At 38.2% G+C, this 15,043-nt stretch overlaps 1 protein-coding gene across 2 annotated transcripts in view; it reads left to right on the top strand.

Moving 5' to 3' along the window:
* The window catches only part of ipo11 (importin 11), a 211,524-nt gene that overhangs the window by 69,293 nt on the left and 127,188 nt on the right, over positions 1-15,043 (top strand). For both annotated transcript variants that reach the window (XR_009821728.1, XM_062025729.1), the window contains exons 14-15: positions 889-936; positions 4,988-5,093. Coding sequence is in view for 1 of the 2 variants with exons in the window: in XM_062025729.1 (XP_061881713.1) it covers positions 889-936; positions 4,988-5,093 (154 nt within the window). In the remaining variant the exon portion in view is untranslated. The remainder of the gene's footprint in view (positions 1-888; positions 937-4,987; positions 5,094-15,043) is intronic.

The raw sequence follows: 15,043 nt of genomic DNA, 5'->3' as shown, positions 1-15,043 counted from the left end.
TGTATCGTTATTGTGTCCATTACTACATTGCATATATATTTACATAATGTATATAAAATCCTAATGGAGGTGTTTGGATGTTTTTTGGGGTGGCTTTATAGGCAGAATAAAACGGCTCCAAAAGGCTCTATTTATTTAATATTTAGTATGCATTAAAAAGAGTACATCAATCGTCATGTCACTTATAATGATTGTGAACGATAGGCAAAATTCCAATAAAAGTGCAGTTCCCCTTTAGGACTTATAGATAATGTATTTTTTATAATAGAGGTGCAGTTGATTGTAGAGAAACCTATCTATTAGCTTTGGATATGTGGAATAGTAGCACTTCCACTCATGTTCACATAAATCTACAACGTAAAGAAACCCAATTTGCTCTAAATTAGAAATTACAATTCAGAAATATTCACAGAATGACAAAGTGTTAGAAACCAGATGTTTAATACCTTAAAACATTAGGAAACTCCAGGGCTGAAAATGGGGACCGCTCTGGCTGTGGTGTGTTTGTCAAAGAGTTTTTGTGTCCATTTTATGTTGAGGGTTTTATAAAAGCATAATGTTGGATAAACAACCATTTGCATAAAGCAAAGAATGTGTCCTGTCCCATGTTGATTGTATTACTTATTACTCATATTAATAGTAATGACCCGACCCCCAAACTAGTCTGTCAAAACAGAACGCATTACATAAATATCCCAAACTTTTCCAGAGTGTATTTGTAACCAGATGCCTTTCTGAGTGCAATTACTGTGTTTACACCTGAGCAAATGAACTGTAACGAAGGGGATAATACGTTTGCATAATAATGTTTGCATTATCTCAACGCAGATCATCGATGAGGAAAGAAGTTCTTTCAAGAATGAAAGACTTAATGTGTTTGTGTTGCAGGCCCAACAAATGTGTCAGATCCTGTTCAGCTGCTAATGAAGGACGCAGGTAAGCTGAACCGCTTTTCTTTACATTTTCACAGTGATTATACTTGTGTGGAAGGTCACGGTTGCCTCCTGAGTGGATACTAGGATCTCAGTCACATAGTGACAGTCCTAATAAAAAGAGGACACAATTGATAATGAAGCTGTGCTGTGGGCACTGCAGCAGATAATTGCACTGGTGAACACCAAAGCTGTTTAATATGTCATAAGTAAATAACAAAGTTTAATTTTAACAGCTCTTAATAAGAGCTGACATTTATTACCCAGTTGTGTTTTAGTCCTGACCCACTGTAATAACCTCTCTCTCGCTCTCTTGTGAATCGTATAAGATTTGTTATGTATACATGATGGTGTTGGGTGCTAGTAAACCACAACCATCTGTTCTCTTGTCACTGAGGGATTTTATATTACTGTAAATATACAATATCTTAGAACCCTGAGAGACAGCTTTTTATAACTCAAAAGATACATGTCAGCATATAAACACTGGATTCTAGGCTCAAAAAATGGTTAAATATTAATATATTGCAGCTGTAATATTTTTAATTGTTTGGAAGAAGTCTGTTCAACCAAATGCCATGAGCCATTAAGAGTATTTCCCACTTTCTTGACAGTTCCATTTACCTCTCATGAATCGTCACCTTTGGCGGCATTTCAGTGATAACAATCCAAGCTGCTGCTTCAGCACCCTCAGCCCATCTGTCTTGTCTGTCTCTTCGTGCTCAGGCATCTGTTAGTCAGGATGAATAAGAGCAAATGTGACTGAGAGGCATTGAGGTTCTCAATCTGCACAAGACCCTAAACCCTTTAGGGTCACTTTTTTTTTTTGGCGAGAGGCACAAGCCTGCATGCCACATTCCTGCCGCCATCACTTTGTAGGACATAATTTCGGCGTCATGCTCCCACAGTAGCAGCAGCCCTAAAGTAATCTGCATCCTAAATGCTTCACTAACTGCATGATTTCATCGTTTCCATAAGGTCACCGGCCATATGGCTGCATCACCGGCTGTTATTTTAATGGTGTTAATTTGAATCTTTGAGAGCTGTTTAGATAGTTCTCTGAGAATCATCATTGTGAAGTAACTCTTCCTCACTCCTATCTGCATCTGCACCAATTTGGTACGAGGTCCTAATCTTTACTGTGTTTTGTAGTTCAACATGAAGCATGCTCTGCAGATGCACGTGACATTGCCAGTGTTAGAATATTTAGGAAAATTGCCACTGAATGGTGCTCCATTTTCCAAATCTGGGCATGGGGCTTTGGTGTGTGAAAGTGCACACGGTTGCGACAATCCATCCATTCATCCATCCATTTTCTACCGCTTATCCCTTTCGTGGTCGAGGGGGGTGCTGGAGCCTATCTCAGCTACAATCGGGCGGAAGGCGGGGTACACCCTGGACAAGTCGCCACCTCATCGCAGGGCCAACACAGATAGACAGACAATATAACCCACATTAATTGGGTTCTGTGTAAACGGCAAAGGTAGTTTATTGCCATCTCTTCTGTCATTGTTTTAATATGACATATCTTTGTAAAATAGGCTAGTTAGTGTCTAAGTAGTTATGGGTGTCACACTAAAAGACATCACTACTATATTAACTAATTCTTCATAAACATACAGTGCATCCGGAAAGTATTCACAGCGCGTCACAGAGAGTCCATCGTTAGTCAGAAGTGGATGTCATCATCGGATTCGATGGACAACCAAGAAGAGAAGAGATTGGGATTGTTTTACTTTTTTGTTTTTTAATACATTTGCAAAATGAAAAAAAACAACTTTTCATGTTGTCATTAAAATCTAAAAATATGGGGTATTGTCTGCAGAATTTTGAGGACAAAAATACATTTATTCCATTTTGGAATAAGGCAGTAACATAAAATGTGGAAAAAGTGAAGTGCTGTGAATACTTTCCGGATCACTGTACATGTTAGATCTTAGATCATGAAATTTACCACAACCTGATATTTGTCAAAATTGTTACGTATTCTTATCATCTTACATGCAAACTTCTCCAGTAAATATTCAGGCCAGCCAAACGGTTTTTTGTCCAAACAAAAAAAACATTATCTTGGGAGGAACCTGGTCAGGATGCCCCCCGGACGCTTCCCTGGGGAGGTGTTTTGGGCACGTCAGACCAGTAGGAGGCCACTGGCACGACCCAGGACACTTTGGGCGGACTATATCTCTCAGCTGGTCTGCATGCCTCGGGATCTCCCGGGAGGAGCTGGACGAAGTGGCTGGTGAGAGTGAAGTCTGGGCTTCTCTCAAATAAGCATAAATGGATGGATGGATGATCTTGGGTTACATTGGAATTTTCTTTGCCTGGGTTTGAAATAAGCCCCTGTATTCTCCAAGCGAGATATTCGTACTTCACAGCACTGGAGTGGCTGTTCTGCAATCATCAATCCTGGTGGACTTGTCAAAGTGTCCTTGAACAGGACACTCTAATGCCAGATGCACCTGCTACTGTTGAGTAGTCAACAAGAATATTCCCGCTGTGTACTGATGAGAGAATGTATTTTTCTTTGTATGGGAGGCACATTATATTTCTAAGATGCAGACAGGAGTATCGTAATGTAAAATGTTCTGTTATGTTTTCCGTATTTTCTATGGAACATAGTGTTTCCATCATTAAACGCAACATTTTGCCATGCCAAATCAAATGCAGTTGAAATACAGTGCATCCAGAAAGTATTTACAGCGCTTAATTTTTTCACATTTTGTTATGTTACAGCCTTATTCCAAAATGTAAAAAAATGATTTTTTGTCCTCAAAATTCTACACACAATATCCCATAATGGCTAGGGATGTATATCGTGAGGAATTAATCGATACCGATATCATTATCGGTGTCCCTTATCAATACTGGTGTAAATATTAATCGGTACTGTATGTAATTAGTGTACCGGTAAATACATTTTTATTATCTTTATTATTTGTGTTTCTTTATTTGTGATTAGTCCAAGTTAGCAGATCTTAGGGCCGGGCGATACGGTGAAAAAATAAAGCAAAAGAAGAAAACAAATAATCCGATCTCAATATCATAATATAGTTAGTTTTTTAACCTGCCAGTTTTAAAGTATACTGTACGAAAGAAAGAAAAATAGGGAGTACTTCAACATTTTTTGACATTCTAAGTAAATAAAAAAGGAAACTAAATAAGAAAATACAAACAAATATAACAATGTACCAATAAATTAGAGTTTGCCAAATTTGAGGTGATGAGTGTTTGTCAAGTGCACGGTCCCCATAAACATCATGTCCCCTTTTTCTCTCAATGACAGAATCTCAGTCACATTACGGCAACTTCCATGACTTTGCGCATTTAGATTCTGTTTTTAGCGAACATTGGTTCCGTCCGCGATTCCAATGACACGTAAATCTATAATGGTTTACTTCTTTCTGTGTATGTTTTGACCGTAAGAGGGGTGGTAAAAAGTAGACTGATTGGCTGTTCCGCTGTCTCTTTTTTCATGCTTTGCTGCGGCACTTGAATGAATGTGACAGCAACAAATGTGACGGTCAGCTAGATTTAAAAAAGTACCAGAATTTTAACGGTCCTCTTAGACTGACCCAATTAGGTACAGGTACCAAAAAATACCAGCACTCTGTATACATCCCTAATAATAACACTGTTTTAGAAAGTGACAGTCACATAACGACAGTAAGCATATCTTGCCTTCGCATGATAGTCCTGTTTATCCATTGGCGTTTTTGTCTGTAGCTGGTTCTATACTTTGTCTATTACTGCAGCCTTCTGTCTTATTCTACCCTTTTTCAAATTCTCTGTTAGTTCCATGCTTCTGAAGCCCTTGCCAGCAGTGTACTACAGCCAAATTGCCTTTTTTTCATGTTGACTTTGGTTTGGTTGCCTTCCGCAGTTGAAGGGTAGCTAATCTGAATACAAGTCACTATTTGGTTGCATCACAGTTTCATTTTCAAGAAATTAAATCTGCATAGAATGTTTTAATGTCAGGACTTTTGAAATGCTGCATTGTGTGGCGTGATGAGTTTGTGACTCAAGTTTTAATGCCTTTCTCCCTTTGTGCGCAGTGTACAACGCGGTGGGACTCGCTGCCTTCGAATTGTTTGACAATGTGGACTTTAACCAGTGGTTCAACAATCAGCTTCTTGGGGAGTTGCAAATCAGCCATAACAGGTGAAGTTCGAAAAGGTTGTTTGCTTTTCCTCAAGAATGATGTCAGCATTTACATTCCGTCTGAGATGGTAACCAAAAATTAAGTTCTCATTTGATAAATGTATTAAGTTCTACTTTGTGCACAGCAAAGGTGGAATTTGTTTCCAATTCAATTTAAATTGGTGTTTGTTTACTTTATATATGCTCATTTTCAAACATCAGCATTGCTTAGGACATTGCATATTTAACAGTCATGTCATAATAACACAAGCTAATTTCCAAATGACCTCTGTGACACTATTGATTAAAATAGTGAGTGAACTGCAAATATGCCAAAACGCCTTATTAGCGTTCAGTCAATATCTCATGGCCGCTAGTGACACAGAAGTAAAACTTGGCGCAGCAGCCTCATCGCTGGTATCATATCGTCTGCAGAGTGAGCTGGGAGATGAGCACATTTAAAAAGTAATGAAAAAGTGCAAGAGAGAGAGAAAAATGGAGAGTGAGTGGCTGGAATGAGTGATATGAAGAACAAAGAAGTGCCCTGCAAAAACAGATGCCAGGGCAATCAATTCACAAAGCAGGCAGCATTTCAAAAGATCAGCCGCGCTGGCAGCGGGGCACGCGTTAAGGACCTGGCATCCTGATGTCACAGTGACACTGCAGCTCAGGTGCCCATCATTTTTTTTTTTTTTTTGAGCATGCATAAATACAATTGTTATAGATGTGGGTTTTTCCTGTGCCTTGGTTCATATTTACTTTACAAATTAGTCAATGTTATTAGAAAATATTCATTCATAGAATATCTCTTCAGTTATATATGATAACAGTCACATTTTATAAATAAAAACTCCAAAATAATCCAGAAAGTCGAATAAACCAACTATATACAGTACGTCATATAGTTAATGCGGTCGCTCCTCCCACAGCACGTAATTGGATGAGTAGAGAAGAAGTATAAAACGTGTGACCATGTAGAGACAGAAATTACATGCCGTCATGTGAATAAGATAAAATAAAACAGGGTTATTTTGTTTGTTTAATATAAGCATCGAAGCATTTCTGGTGGCTAGGGATGGGTACTGAATGTGGTACTACAGTCTATTCTTGTTCTTAGAAATTAAGGCTATTCCACAAAATTGTTTGGGTGACCCCAAACTTTTGAACAGTAGTGTATGTATATATATATATATATATATATATATATATATATATATATATATATATATATATATATATATATATATATATATATATATATATATATATATATATATATATATATATATATATATATCCCAATTTTTTTTCTCTGAAAACTCACTTTATGATAATGTTTTCATTTTTTGGTTAAAACTACACAAGACAACAAAGGGGTGAGGGTTGCTGATGTCATCATGGTGTTTCTAATGAAATAGGCTAATAAAAACGCTAAAGAAACGATACACATACATACTGTGTTTAAACGCTCTCTTGTTACGATTTGATTATTGTTATGAATTATTAGTTTTTTGACATTTTTATTAATAAGTTACATTAAGGAACCTCATCTGGTTATTTGCACATTTCAACATGCAGTATCTGAACATGAGTATGAAGAAGCAAAGCATATATCTAATCCTACTCCTTATCCATGTCTTTTACTGAAAGTTCATACAAAACATAACTTTTCCATGCTAACATCAAGTTCACTTCCTGTGTGAAAGAAAAGACGGTGTCGAGGAAAAATTATTACAAATAATTTAATGGTGATAGAGTTTATTTCTGGCCACAAATAAATTTATAAATAGGAAGCACTGATGTGTGTGAGGAGCGACATATATCTGTGCAGACTGGAGCGCTCTAACTGGAGGAAGGGAGCCTAGCTTGGAGGCGCACAACAGGATAGAGGGGAACATCGATTTAACTATTTTTATTAATATCGTCATAATTAAATCGGATTTTGATATAAAACTTATTATTTGTGCAGCTATCGTGGGACTCTGAAGGTGCAAGAAAACAAAATATACCAACTAATCAGCACAGTTAACATTATCAGCTCAATGTTGAATGCACTTTTATTTTATTTTATTATTAAACTATTGACTTTTATTACCACATTAACATTAAAGTACTGAAAATCAGTACTGTTAAGTACCGGTATCTACCTATTCCCAGGTACCAGGAATTGGAACCGTGTCGGTTCACATACCCATCCTTACTGTTGGATATATAGTGGTCGTCCGTGACCATGAAGCATCTTTAATTTAATTGTTAGTCAATGTATTTTAATAGGTCTGCTAGACCAATTTCTACAGGGAGCCTGTGTAGGGAAGCTAGTACTGGAGAAATATGATCTACTTTTGTCTTTTGGGAGCATAGTTTTTAGAAACGTACTTGATCAGCAGTTTCCACCTCTTTGTATCAAAAAATATAGTCCTTATCTTCATTGAAGTTATATTAAAAAACCTACGTCTATGAAACCTTGCCACAGCTTGGTTTTTGTCAAACCAAGATCGTCTTATATGTGACTCCAGCTGTTTTTTCTGTTCGTGTGCTGAATCAAGGCATGTTTTGACATATTGTACAAGCTTCCTGAGTATTTTGAAGATACTTTTGTCCCCCATGCATATGTAGATTCTTCATAAATATTAAAGCAGGGGAATTTTCTTATTTACTTCACCGGAGTATAGTCATTTTCCCTCTGTGTAGAAAATCGTGGTTTGTGTTTTTGTTCTCTTTTGCGTGCACAGCTGTGAGTATGCTTTGTAAATGCACCACTTGGCATGTATGTTTTCCAGTGGTATACATTAGTTAAGAGAATATAGAATATGGTTTGGCATATGGAAGAGAAAAAAGTGCTGGCAAGACTGCTAATTTGTTCAGTCACTATATTTCATTATATTCACAGAAGTCTGCATCTTGTGCAAAACCTATCTTGTTTCTCTCTGAGCTGTTGGTCTACTGCATCTGTCAGATGCTGAACAATGGTCTTCGAATAAATATTTCTTGGAATCAGCAGAGTGATTCCACGGCAGTTACTACAATTTCAGAAGTTTCCGTTTTTGGGGATTTTGACAATGATCCTGTCAGACCAGTCATCTGGAATTTGCTTTCTCTCCCACACTGCTTTAAAAAGTGGTACAAAAAATTCAGCAGCAGCCCCTGGATTTACTTTTAAACAGTTCTGCATTAACCTTATCCTGTCCAGGAGTTTTGCCGTTTCTTAAAGACTTAATTGTAGAAATTATTTTCTCTTTTGATAAAGGGTCAATGCTTATGTCGAGATCCATTTGTGCTTCTTGAATTACTGCCTCTGTTAGAGGTGTTGGTCTATTCAGGACTTCACTGAAATTCTCTGCCCAGTGGGCATCTCTTTCTGTATCTGTTGTAATAATCTGTCCATGTTTGTTAACTGGTGCATCTTTTGTTCCTCTATACCTCCCACTAATTATTTTGGTGAGCTTGTACACTTTCCCTTGTTCTCCTTTCTTTACTGCGTCTTCTGCTTGTGCTGCGAGACCATCAAGGTATTTCCTTTTGTCTGTTTTTGCCTTTTTCTTTACTGACTTGTTCACTTCTTGGTACTGGTAGTTGTAATTCTGTTTTAACCTTTCAGACCTTGAGTTAATTACAAGTTCCTTTATCTTTTTTCACTTCTTGATGGTGTCCCATGTGTCTGCTGATATCCATTCCTTCTTTTCATTTACTTTGTAACCCAGGCAGGCTTCACTAGTCTGAATGAATGTGGTCTTGGTTCTGTCTCCCAGATCATTGTTTTCTTCATCAAGATCTGCTAAGGCTTTAAACATGTTCTTCAGCTGCAGCACAAACAAATTTATAACATTGGGGTCTTTCAGTTTTGCGACATCAAACGGTCTCCTTCCTATTTTCTTAATGCCTGCTTTCCTTAGCTTCACCCTAATTGACACTATGACTAGATAGTGGTTGCTGCTGGCATCACTTTGACGTCAAGGTTTGTCCGTCTCCTGGTACCGTTTATCATGTTGTAGTCAATCTTGTTTTTGTCGCTGTCATTCAGTGAAATCCAAGTTAGTTTACGGATGCTTTTATGTAGGAAGAGTGTCCCTCCAAGACCAAATTATTGGCAGCTCAAAGGTCACTCAACCTTTCACTATTACCATTTGTGGTTCCACAGCCATGTTTTCCCATCACTCTCTCTCACTGTTTGTGTTGTAATTTCCTATTTTTGAATTCAAGTCTCCCATTACAATTTTGGCATTTCCTGGAATGCCACTTAGTTCACCTTGTACCTGATCATAGAAGTCATCTTTATTGAGATCATCACTGTCATTTGATGGAGCATAACGTTGGTGTTTGTTTTCCTTTCAGCCTAATTTTGATCAGTCTGCTGTTAATAGGTTTCCATTCTTTAAGCTTTTTTAAATTCCTTCCCTAAGTGTGATTGCAACTCCCTCATAGTGTAGGTTGTCATCTCTCCTGGAGTACACTGAATTCTCTCCAGTGTTGGTAATGATCTTTCTGGATCCTGTCCATCTACATTTGCTTATGCCAAGGATATCAATCTAATAATGCCTCATTGTGATGTAACTTGTGCTAGCTACCCAGTTTCATACATTGTCCTAACATTCCAAAACACAATATTAGTTTTACGTTTGGTATTTAGGACTTCCGATTTTTTGCTCGTGGCTTCCTTCCCGCTCTTACCACTGCTATTTGTAGATGCTCTCCTTCCCGCTTTCACCACTGCCGTTTGCAGATGCATCTACTGATTACTTTGGAGGCCCATCACGCCAGAAAGTTTCGGTTATATTTGTTGTTGCTTCTTTAACATATTGCTTTTCACAGGACAAGGTTGTTAGCACAGTGCCCAAACCCCAACCTCGAGGGCCAGTGGATCACTCTTTGTCTGGGCTCTCACCTTTGACCTGTTTGGCTTGGGTAACCCTAACAGGAGCCAAAGCTCCCGCCAGCATAGCTCTCGGGATCACTGAAACACGGAAACTCCTCGACCACATTCCTGTGGAGTCACTGCTAAACATGTCCGATACCATCACTGCTCAGCAGCCACTCGCATTGAACACATTCCTATGTGTTCTCTATACTGAACTCTAGCAATAAAAAAATAAAGTTTGAAAATAATAATTTGTTTTTAAAGACTTAAAACTCCTGAAAAACAATTGGACTGCCCCTCTGTAAGCTTCAATCAAAGCTGTTTTTGGCAAATTAAACTCGTTTTTAAAACTTATTTTTCATTTTACCTAATTCATCTTCTTTTATGCAAAACACACATTCACAGCTATTTTTCAATTCTACAGAGTTCAAAGATCACATAAAAAAAAATAAAAAATTTGCCCCTTGGGATTATCTTTAAACTCATTACAAAAATACGAGGGAAGATCAGAAGTACATGTGTCTGAAGTAATATTTATTTTATTCAAACAAGTGATCAGTTAAACATAAATGGTAGTGCAGCTTACAACGCTAATGACCCAACATTATACATTGCCCATAAAACTTTTGAGGCTATAGTGGATAACTCTAGTAACATCTGCTGTTGGAACCTGGGGGCTATCGTGTCCCTAGCAGATGTCCACTTGGACCAGCAGTCTTACAATATTGTGGCCAAATGCACTTTTGAGAGTCCAGGTGCTCAGCATGGCATTTGGACCGTCTACATTGACAAGACAGTCAAAGTTGTGACGCCCTTGTCCTGGTCTTCAATCCATCTTGCCTGTCACAACGAAATGTATGATTTACGGCTGGGGCATGAGGGTGAAAATCAAAATCACAATTACTTCTACCTCGACTGTGGAATATCTGCGATTATATGACTCTCAACTCTCAACTCTACTTTTTGTTGTCATCCTTGTTTAGCCGAAGTGTGTCCTCACAACTGGCTTTTTAAGTATTCTATTCAATCTCATTCCTATTTCGTTCGGGAGTCCAAATTAAGCCGGCATTCTACATTTCCTTAGCTACCTTCTTAAAAAATCTGCGTTTTTTTTCAACCATCGATGCACTTCAAAATGTTTGTTCTTTTAATTTGTAAAGTAAATAAACAGTATTCTTTTCATTACAATTGTTGCTCCGTTTTTATTGAATAATATCTGCTTCTGGGTGGTTTCCCGCGCCTTCAGACTGGCTCATGCGCAATATTAAGGGTCCTCTCCTGCCGAACATTCCCTCTCGAAAGATTTGGTTTTCAATTGCATTATCCAGGTGTGTTAGTCAGACTTTTCAAAACTGAACACGATCAGATATAAAGTGTTTCCATGGGCTGTAGGAGGCTTATTTAGAGCCAAAACGATTTGAGAAGTCGGACTAATTTAGTGCATGGACACGTACTGAGTGTCATGTGATGACTTTGTTTTCTGATTTTCTCCAGACTTTCACGCTTTGTGACACCTCGCTGCCTGTCGCGTAATTACATAACTGGTAGTGTAATGCTGTATTAGTATAACGAGAAATACTAGGGGTACAAAAAACTAAATAGCGACACAGCAGTTGACACAGCAGTTTTTTGTCAGTTAAAAGCTCTCCATGTCGGTTTTGATTATTTTTCCGACGAATCACTCTGCCGTAGTAAGGCTAATATTTGACCACAGTCATCAGTGTCCTAGTTATCCTACATACATGTTATTGTCACGGATTACCCGACAAGAGCTTTTGTGTCCTCCAGACAGTGGGGTGAAGAGGTTGGCTATCTTCTCCATTGTTGGACTCAGCCTGCATACACATGATACTGTGAAACACTGACATTTTTACTTTGCCTTTTGTGGCTTGACCTTTTTAGTTTGTGTTGAAGACTTCTCTGTCTCTCTCTGTCTCTGTTGCTCCCTTTTTTTAAATGCATTCTAACTCTTAAATAAATTAAATAAAAGTCTGCTTATAAGGGACATAACGAGAGGTCTTCTATTTCGCTCATAAAGCCCTCTAAATAATCCAATCCAATCCACTTATTTATATAGCACATTTAAACAACAAAAATGTTTCCAAAGTGCTGCTCAAAAATATTGAAAACAAGATTCAAATAACCATCCAAAAAGCACCAACAATAGTCCATTTACATTTCGTGACCTGCATTTTAATTGAGTATTATTGATATTGTTGTTATAAGCGCTAACGCAGACAAACTATTTTTAGCGGCTTATTGTCACAGAAAGATAAACATGTTGCTGCTATATTGACGTCATGAGCTAGTGAGCCGCTTTCCCGCATTGGAGCTCGTGAAAAATGTATTCAAGATCATAAATAATGCCTCTCCGCCTTGATAGTCCAAGAATGAAAACTTAATCCCACAAGTTGGTCAATTTTGGCATCCTACAATCTACAAACCCGTTTCCATATGAGTTGGGAAATTGTTTAGATGTAAATATAAACGGAATACAATGATTTGCAAATCCTTTTCAACCCATATTCAGTTGAATATGCTACAAAGACAACATATTTGATGTTCAAACTGATAAACCTTTTTTTTTTTTTGCAAATAATCATTAACTTTAGAATTTGATGCCAGCAACATGTGACAAAGAAGTTGGGAAAGGTGGCAATAAATACTGATAAAGTTGAGGAATGCTCATCAAACACTTATTTGGAACATCCCACAGGTGAACAGGCAAATTGGGAACAAGTGCGTAAAAGTAGGTTCCATGAAATGCTCAGTCATTCACAAACAAGGATGGGGCGAGGGTCACCACTTTGTCAACAAATGCGTGAGCAAATTGTTGAACAGTTTAAGAAAAACCTTTCTCAACCAGCTATTGCAAGGAATTTAGGGATTTCACCTTCTACGGTCCGTAATATCATCAAAGGGTTCAGAGAATCTGGAGAAATTACTGCACGTAAGCAGCTAAGCCCGTGACCTTCGATTCCTCAGGCTGTACTGCATCAACAAGCGACATCAGTGTGTAAAGGATATCACCACATGGGCTCAGGAACACTTCAGAAACCCACTGTCAGTATCTACAGTTGGTCGCTACATCTGTAAGTGCATGTTAAAACTCTCCTATGCAAGGCGAAAACTGTTTATCAACAACACCCAGAAACGCCGTCGGCTTCACTGGGCCTGAGCTCATCTAAGATGGACTGATACAAAGTGGAAAAGTGTTCTGCGGTCTGACGAGTCCACATTTCAAATTGTTTTTGGAAATTGTGGACGTTGTGTCCTCCGGACCAAAGAGAAAAAGAACCATCCGGATTGTTGTAGGCGCAAAGTTGAAAAGCCAGCATCTGTGATAGTATGGGGGTGTATTAGTGCCCAAGACATGGGTAACTTACACATCTGTGAAGGCGCCATTAATGCTGAAAGGTACATACAGGTTTTGGAGCAACATATGTTGCCATCCAAGCAACATTACCATGGACGCCCCTGCTTATTTCAGCAAGACAATGCCAAGCCACGTGTTACATCAACGTGGCTTCATAGTAAAAGAGTGCGGGTACTAGACTGGCCTGCCTGTAATCCAGACCTGTCTCCCATTGAAAATGTGTGGCGCATTATGAAGCCTAAAATACCCGGCTGCATCAATTGATAATAGAAATACATTTAATAAAGTCAAATACAAATAAGGCAACAAGAGAAGTATCCTACACTTCTCTTTTGTAAAGTAAATCTGAACAGCCGATATGGGCATCTACATCAACTATATGATTTGCCTGAGAAGCTGGACAGGACACACAAAAAAGAAGAAGACAAAAAGAAAAAACAACTTTGGCATCCAATTGACCTGGGAATGGAGAGAAATGAAAGGATCATGAGTCATTCTTCATCGAAACAGGAATATATTTACATCCTAGCAGTCGACATTCCAGTGGCAGCAGACATTGTACATTGAGTAAGGTTTGATTATGTTTGTTGTTTCTTATGAAGTTTGCAGTGAGTAGTAGGGTTTGAATTTAACCACGGCAACCGGGGCAAATGCCACCACCGCCCTTGTCATTTTCCGTAATGCCCTAAAAAATTGACCAGTATCGACGGCAAGAACATGCCGTGACCGCCCTTGTCCTTTTACTTGTTAATGGACAATTGTAAGGTAATTGTTTCGTCGCATAAATTGATAAAAACACCCCGACATGACTTTTTTTTCTTACATTTTCTTACGTTTTCCACTGTTTAAGACATGGCATAATTAATTTATTAACAACATGGGTGCAGCTATTTTGGAAGCGTGTGTCAAAGGTTTACTGACAACGAGAACAGCAAAGTTGTTCCGAGATTTTCCGAGAGATACTAGTTGCATCAGTCTCTGGAAAGACGTCAGGTGTTCGGTGAATTTAGGTCAGGCAGCTCTTAAAATGTCGAGTAAGGAACGAATCAAAAAAAAGAAAACAGACAATTACAGGCTGTTGTGAAACAATGTAGCAAGCTACAAAACTTCTTTAGGTAAGTTAATTTCATAGTTTGAATGGAGTGCTAAATTAGTCGATCGTTTGCCCTCAAAACTCCGCAGTTCTGACCTGTCAACTAAGTGCTGTGCAGAATGTAGTATTCAGGTTTTTATTAGATGTGCTCAATTCTTGTCCTGCGTTCACTTTTAAACATTGATCAACATTACCTTCTATACTGCAGTTAGAGTCCTTTGAATTATACCATGAATAATTATCTTTCGTTTGCCTGTGATATCGCTTACTGGATACTTACTATGCTCAAGCTGAGCTGTTGTTTGCAACCTGATTAATTGTTGCGCTAGTGGGACTATTCCCAAAGCCATTTTTCTCTGGCACAGCTGTACCTGCTTGCTCATATTGGAAAGCACACCATATGCCTCCGCCACAATAGAACCTGGCAAAAATTGAAATGTAGTGTCTTGCAATACTTGGCCCTTGGGTTGGCTCTAAACCCTGCGGTAATTAGATGCTCTTCTATTCTTGCTTGACCCATTAGTTAAATGCTATCTTTTGTTTGTGAAAAGATAAGGATTCAACTCTATTTACGTTTGGTAGTGGTTATATTAAACATGCTTCGCTTTGAATTAAACAACTGTGAAATGTCGATTTTTTTTTTTTCT

Source organism: Entelurus aequoreus, linkage group LG17, assembly GCF_033978785.1.
Source record: "Entelurus aequoreus isolate RoL-2023_Sb linkage group LG17, RoL_Eaeq_v1.1, whole genome shotgun sequence".
In the NCBI taxonomy this organism is placed as follows: Eukaryota; Metazoa; Chordata; class Actinopteri; order Syngnathiformes; family Syngnathidae; genus Entelurus; species Entelurus aequoreus.
Note: the sequence above shows the minus strand (reverse complement) of the source record. Positions and strands in the feature narration are given on the sequence as shown.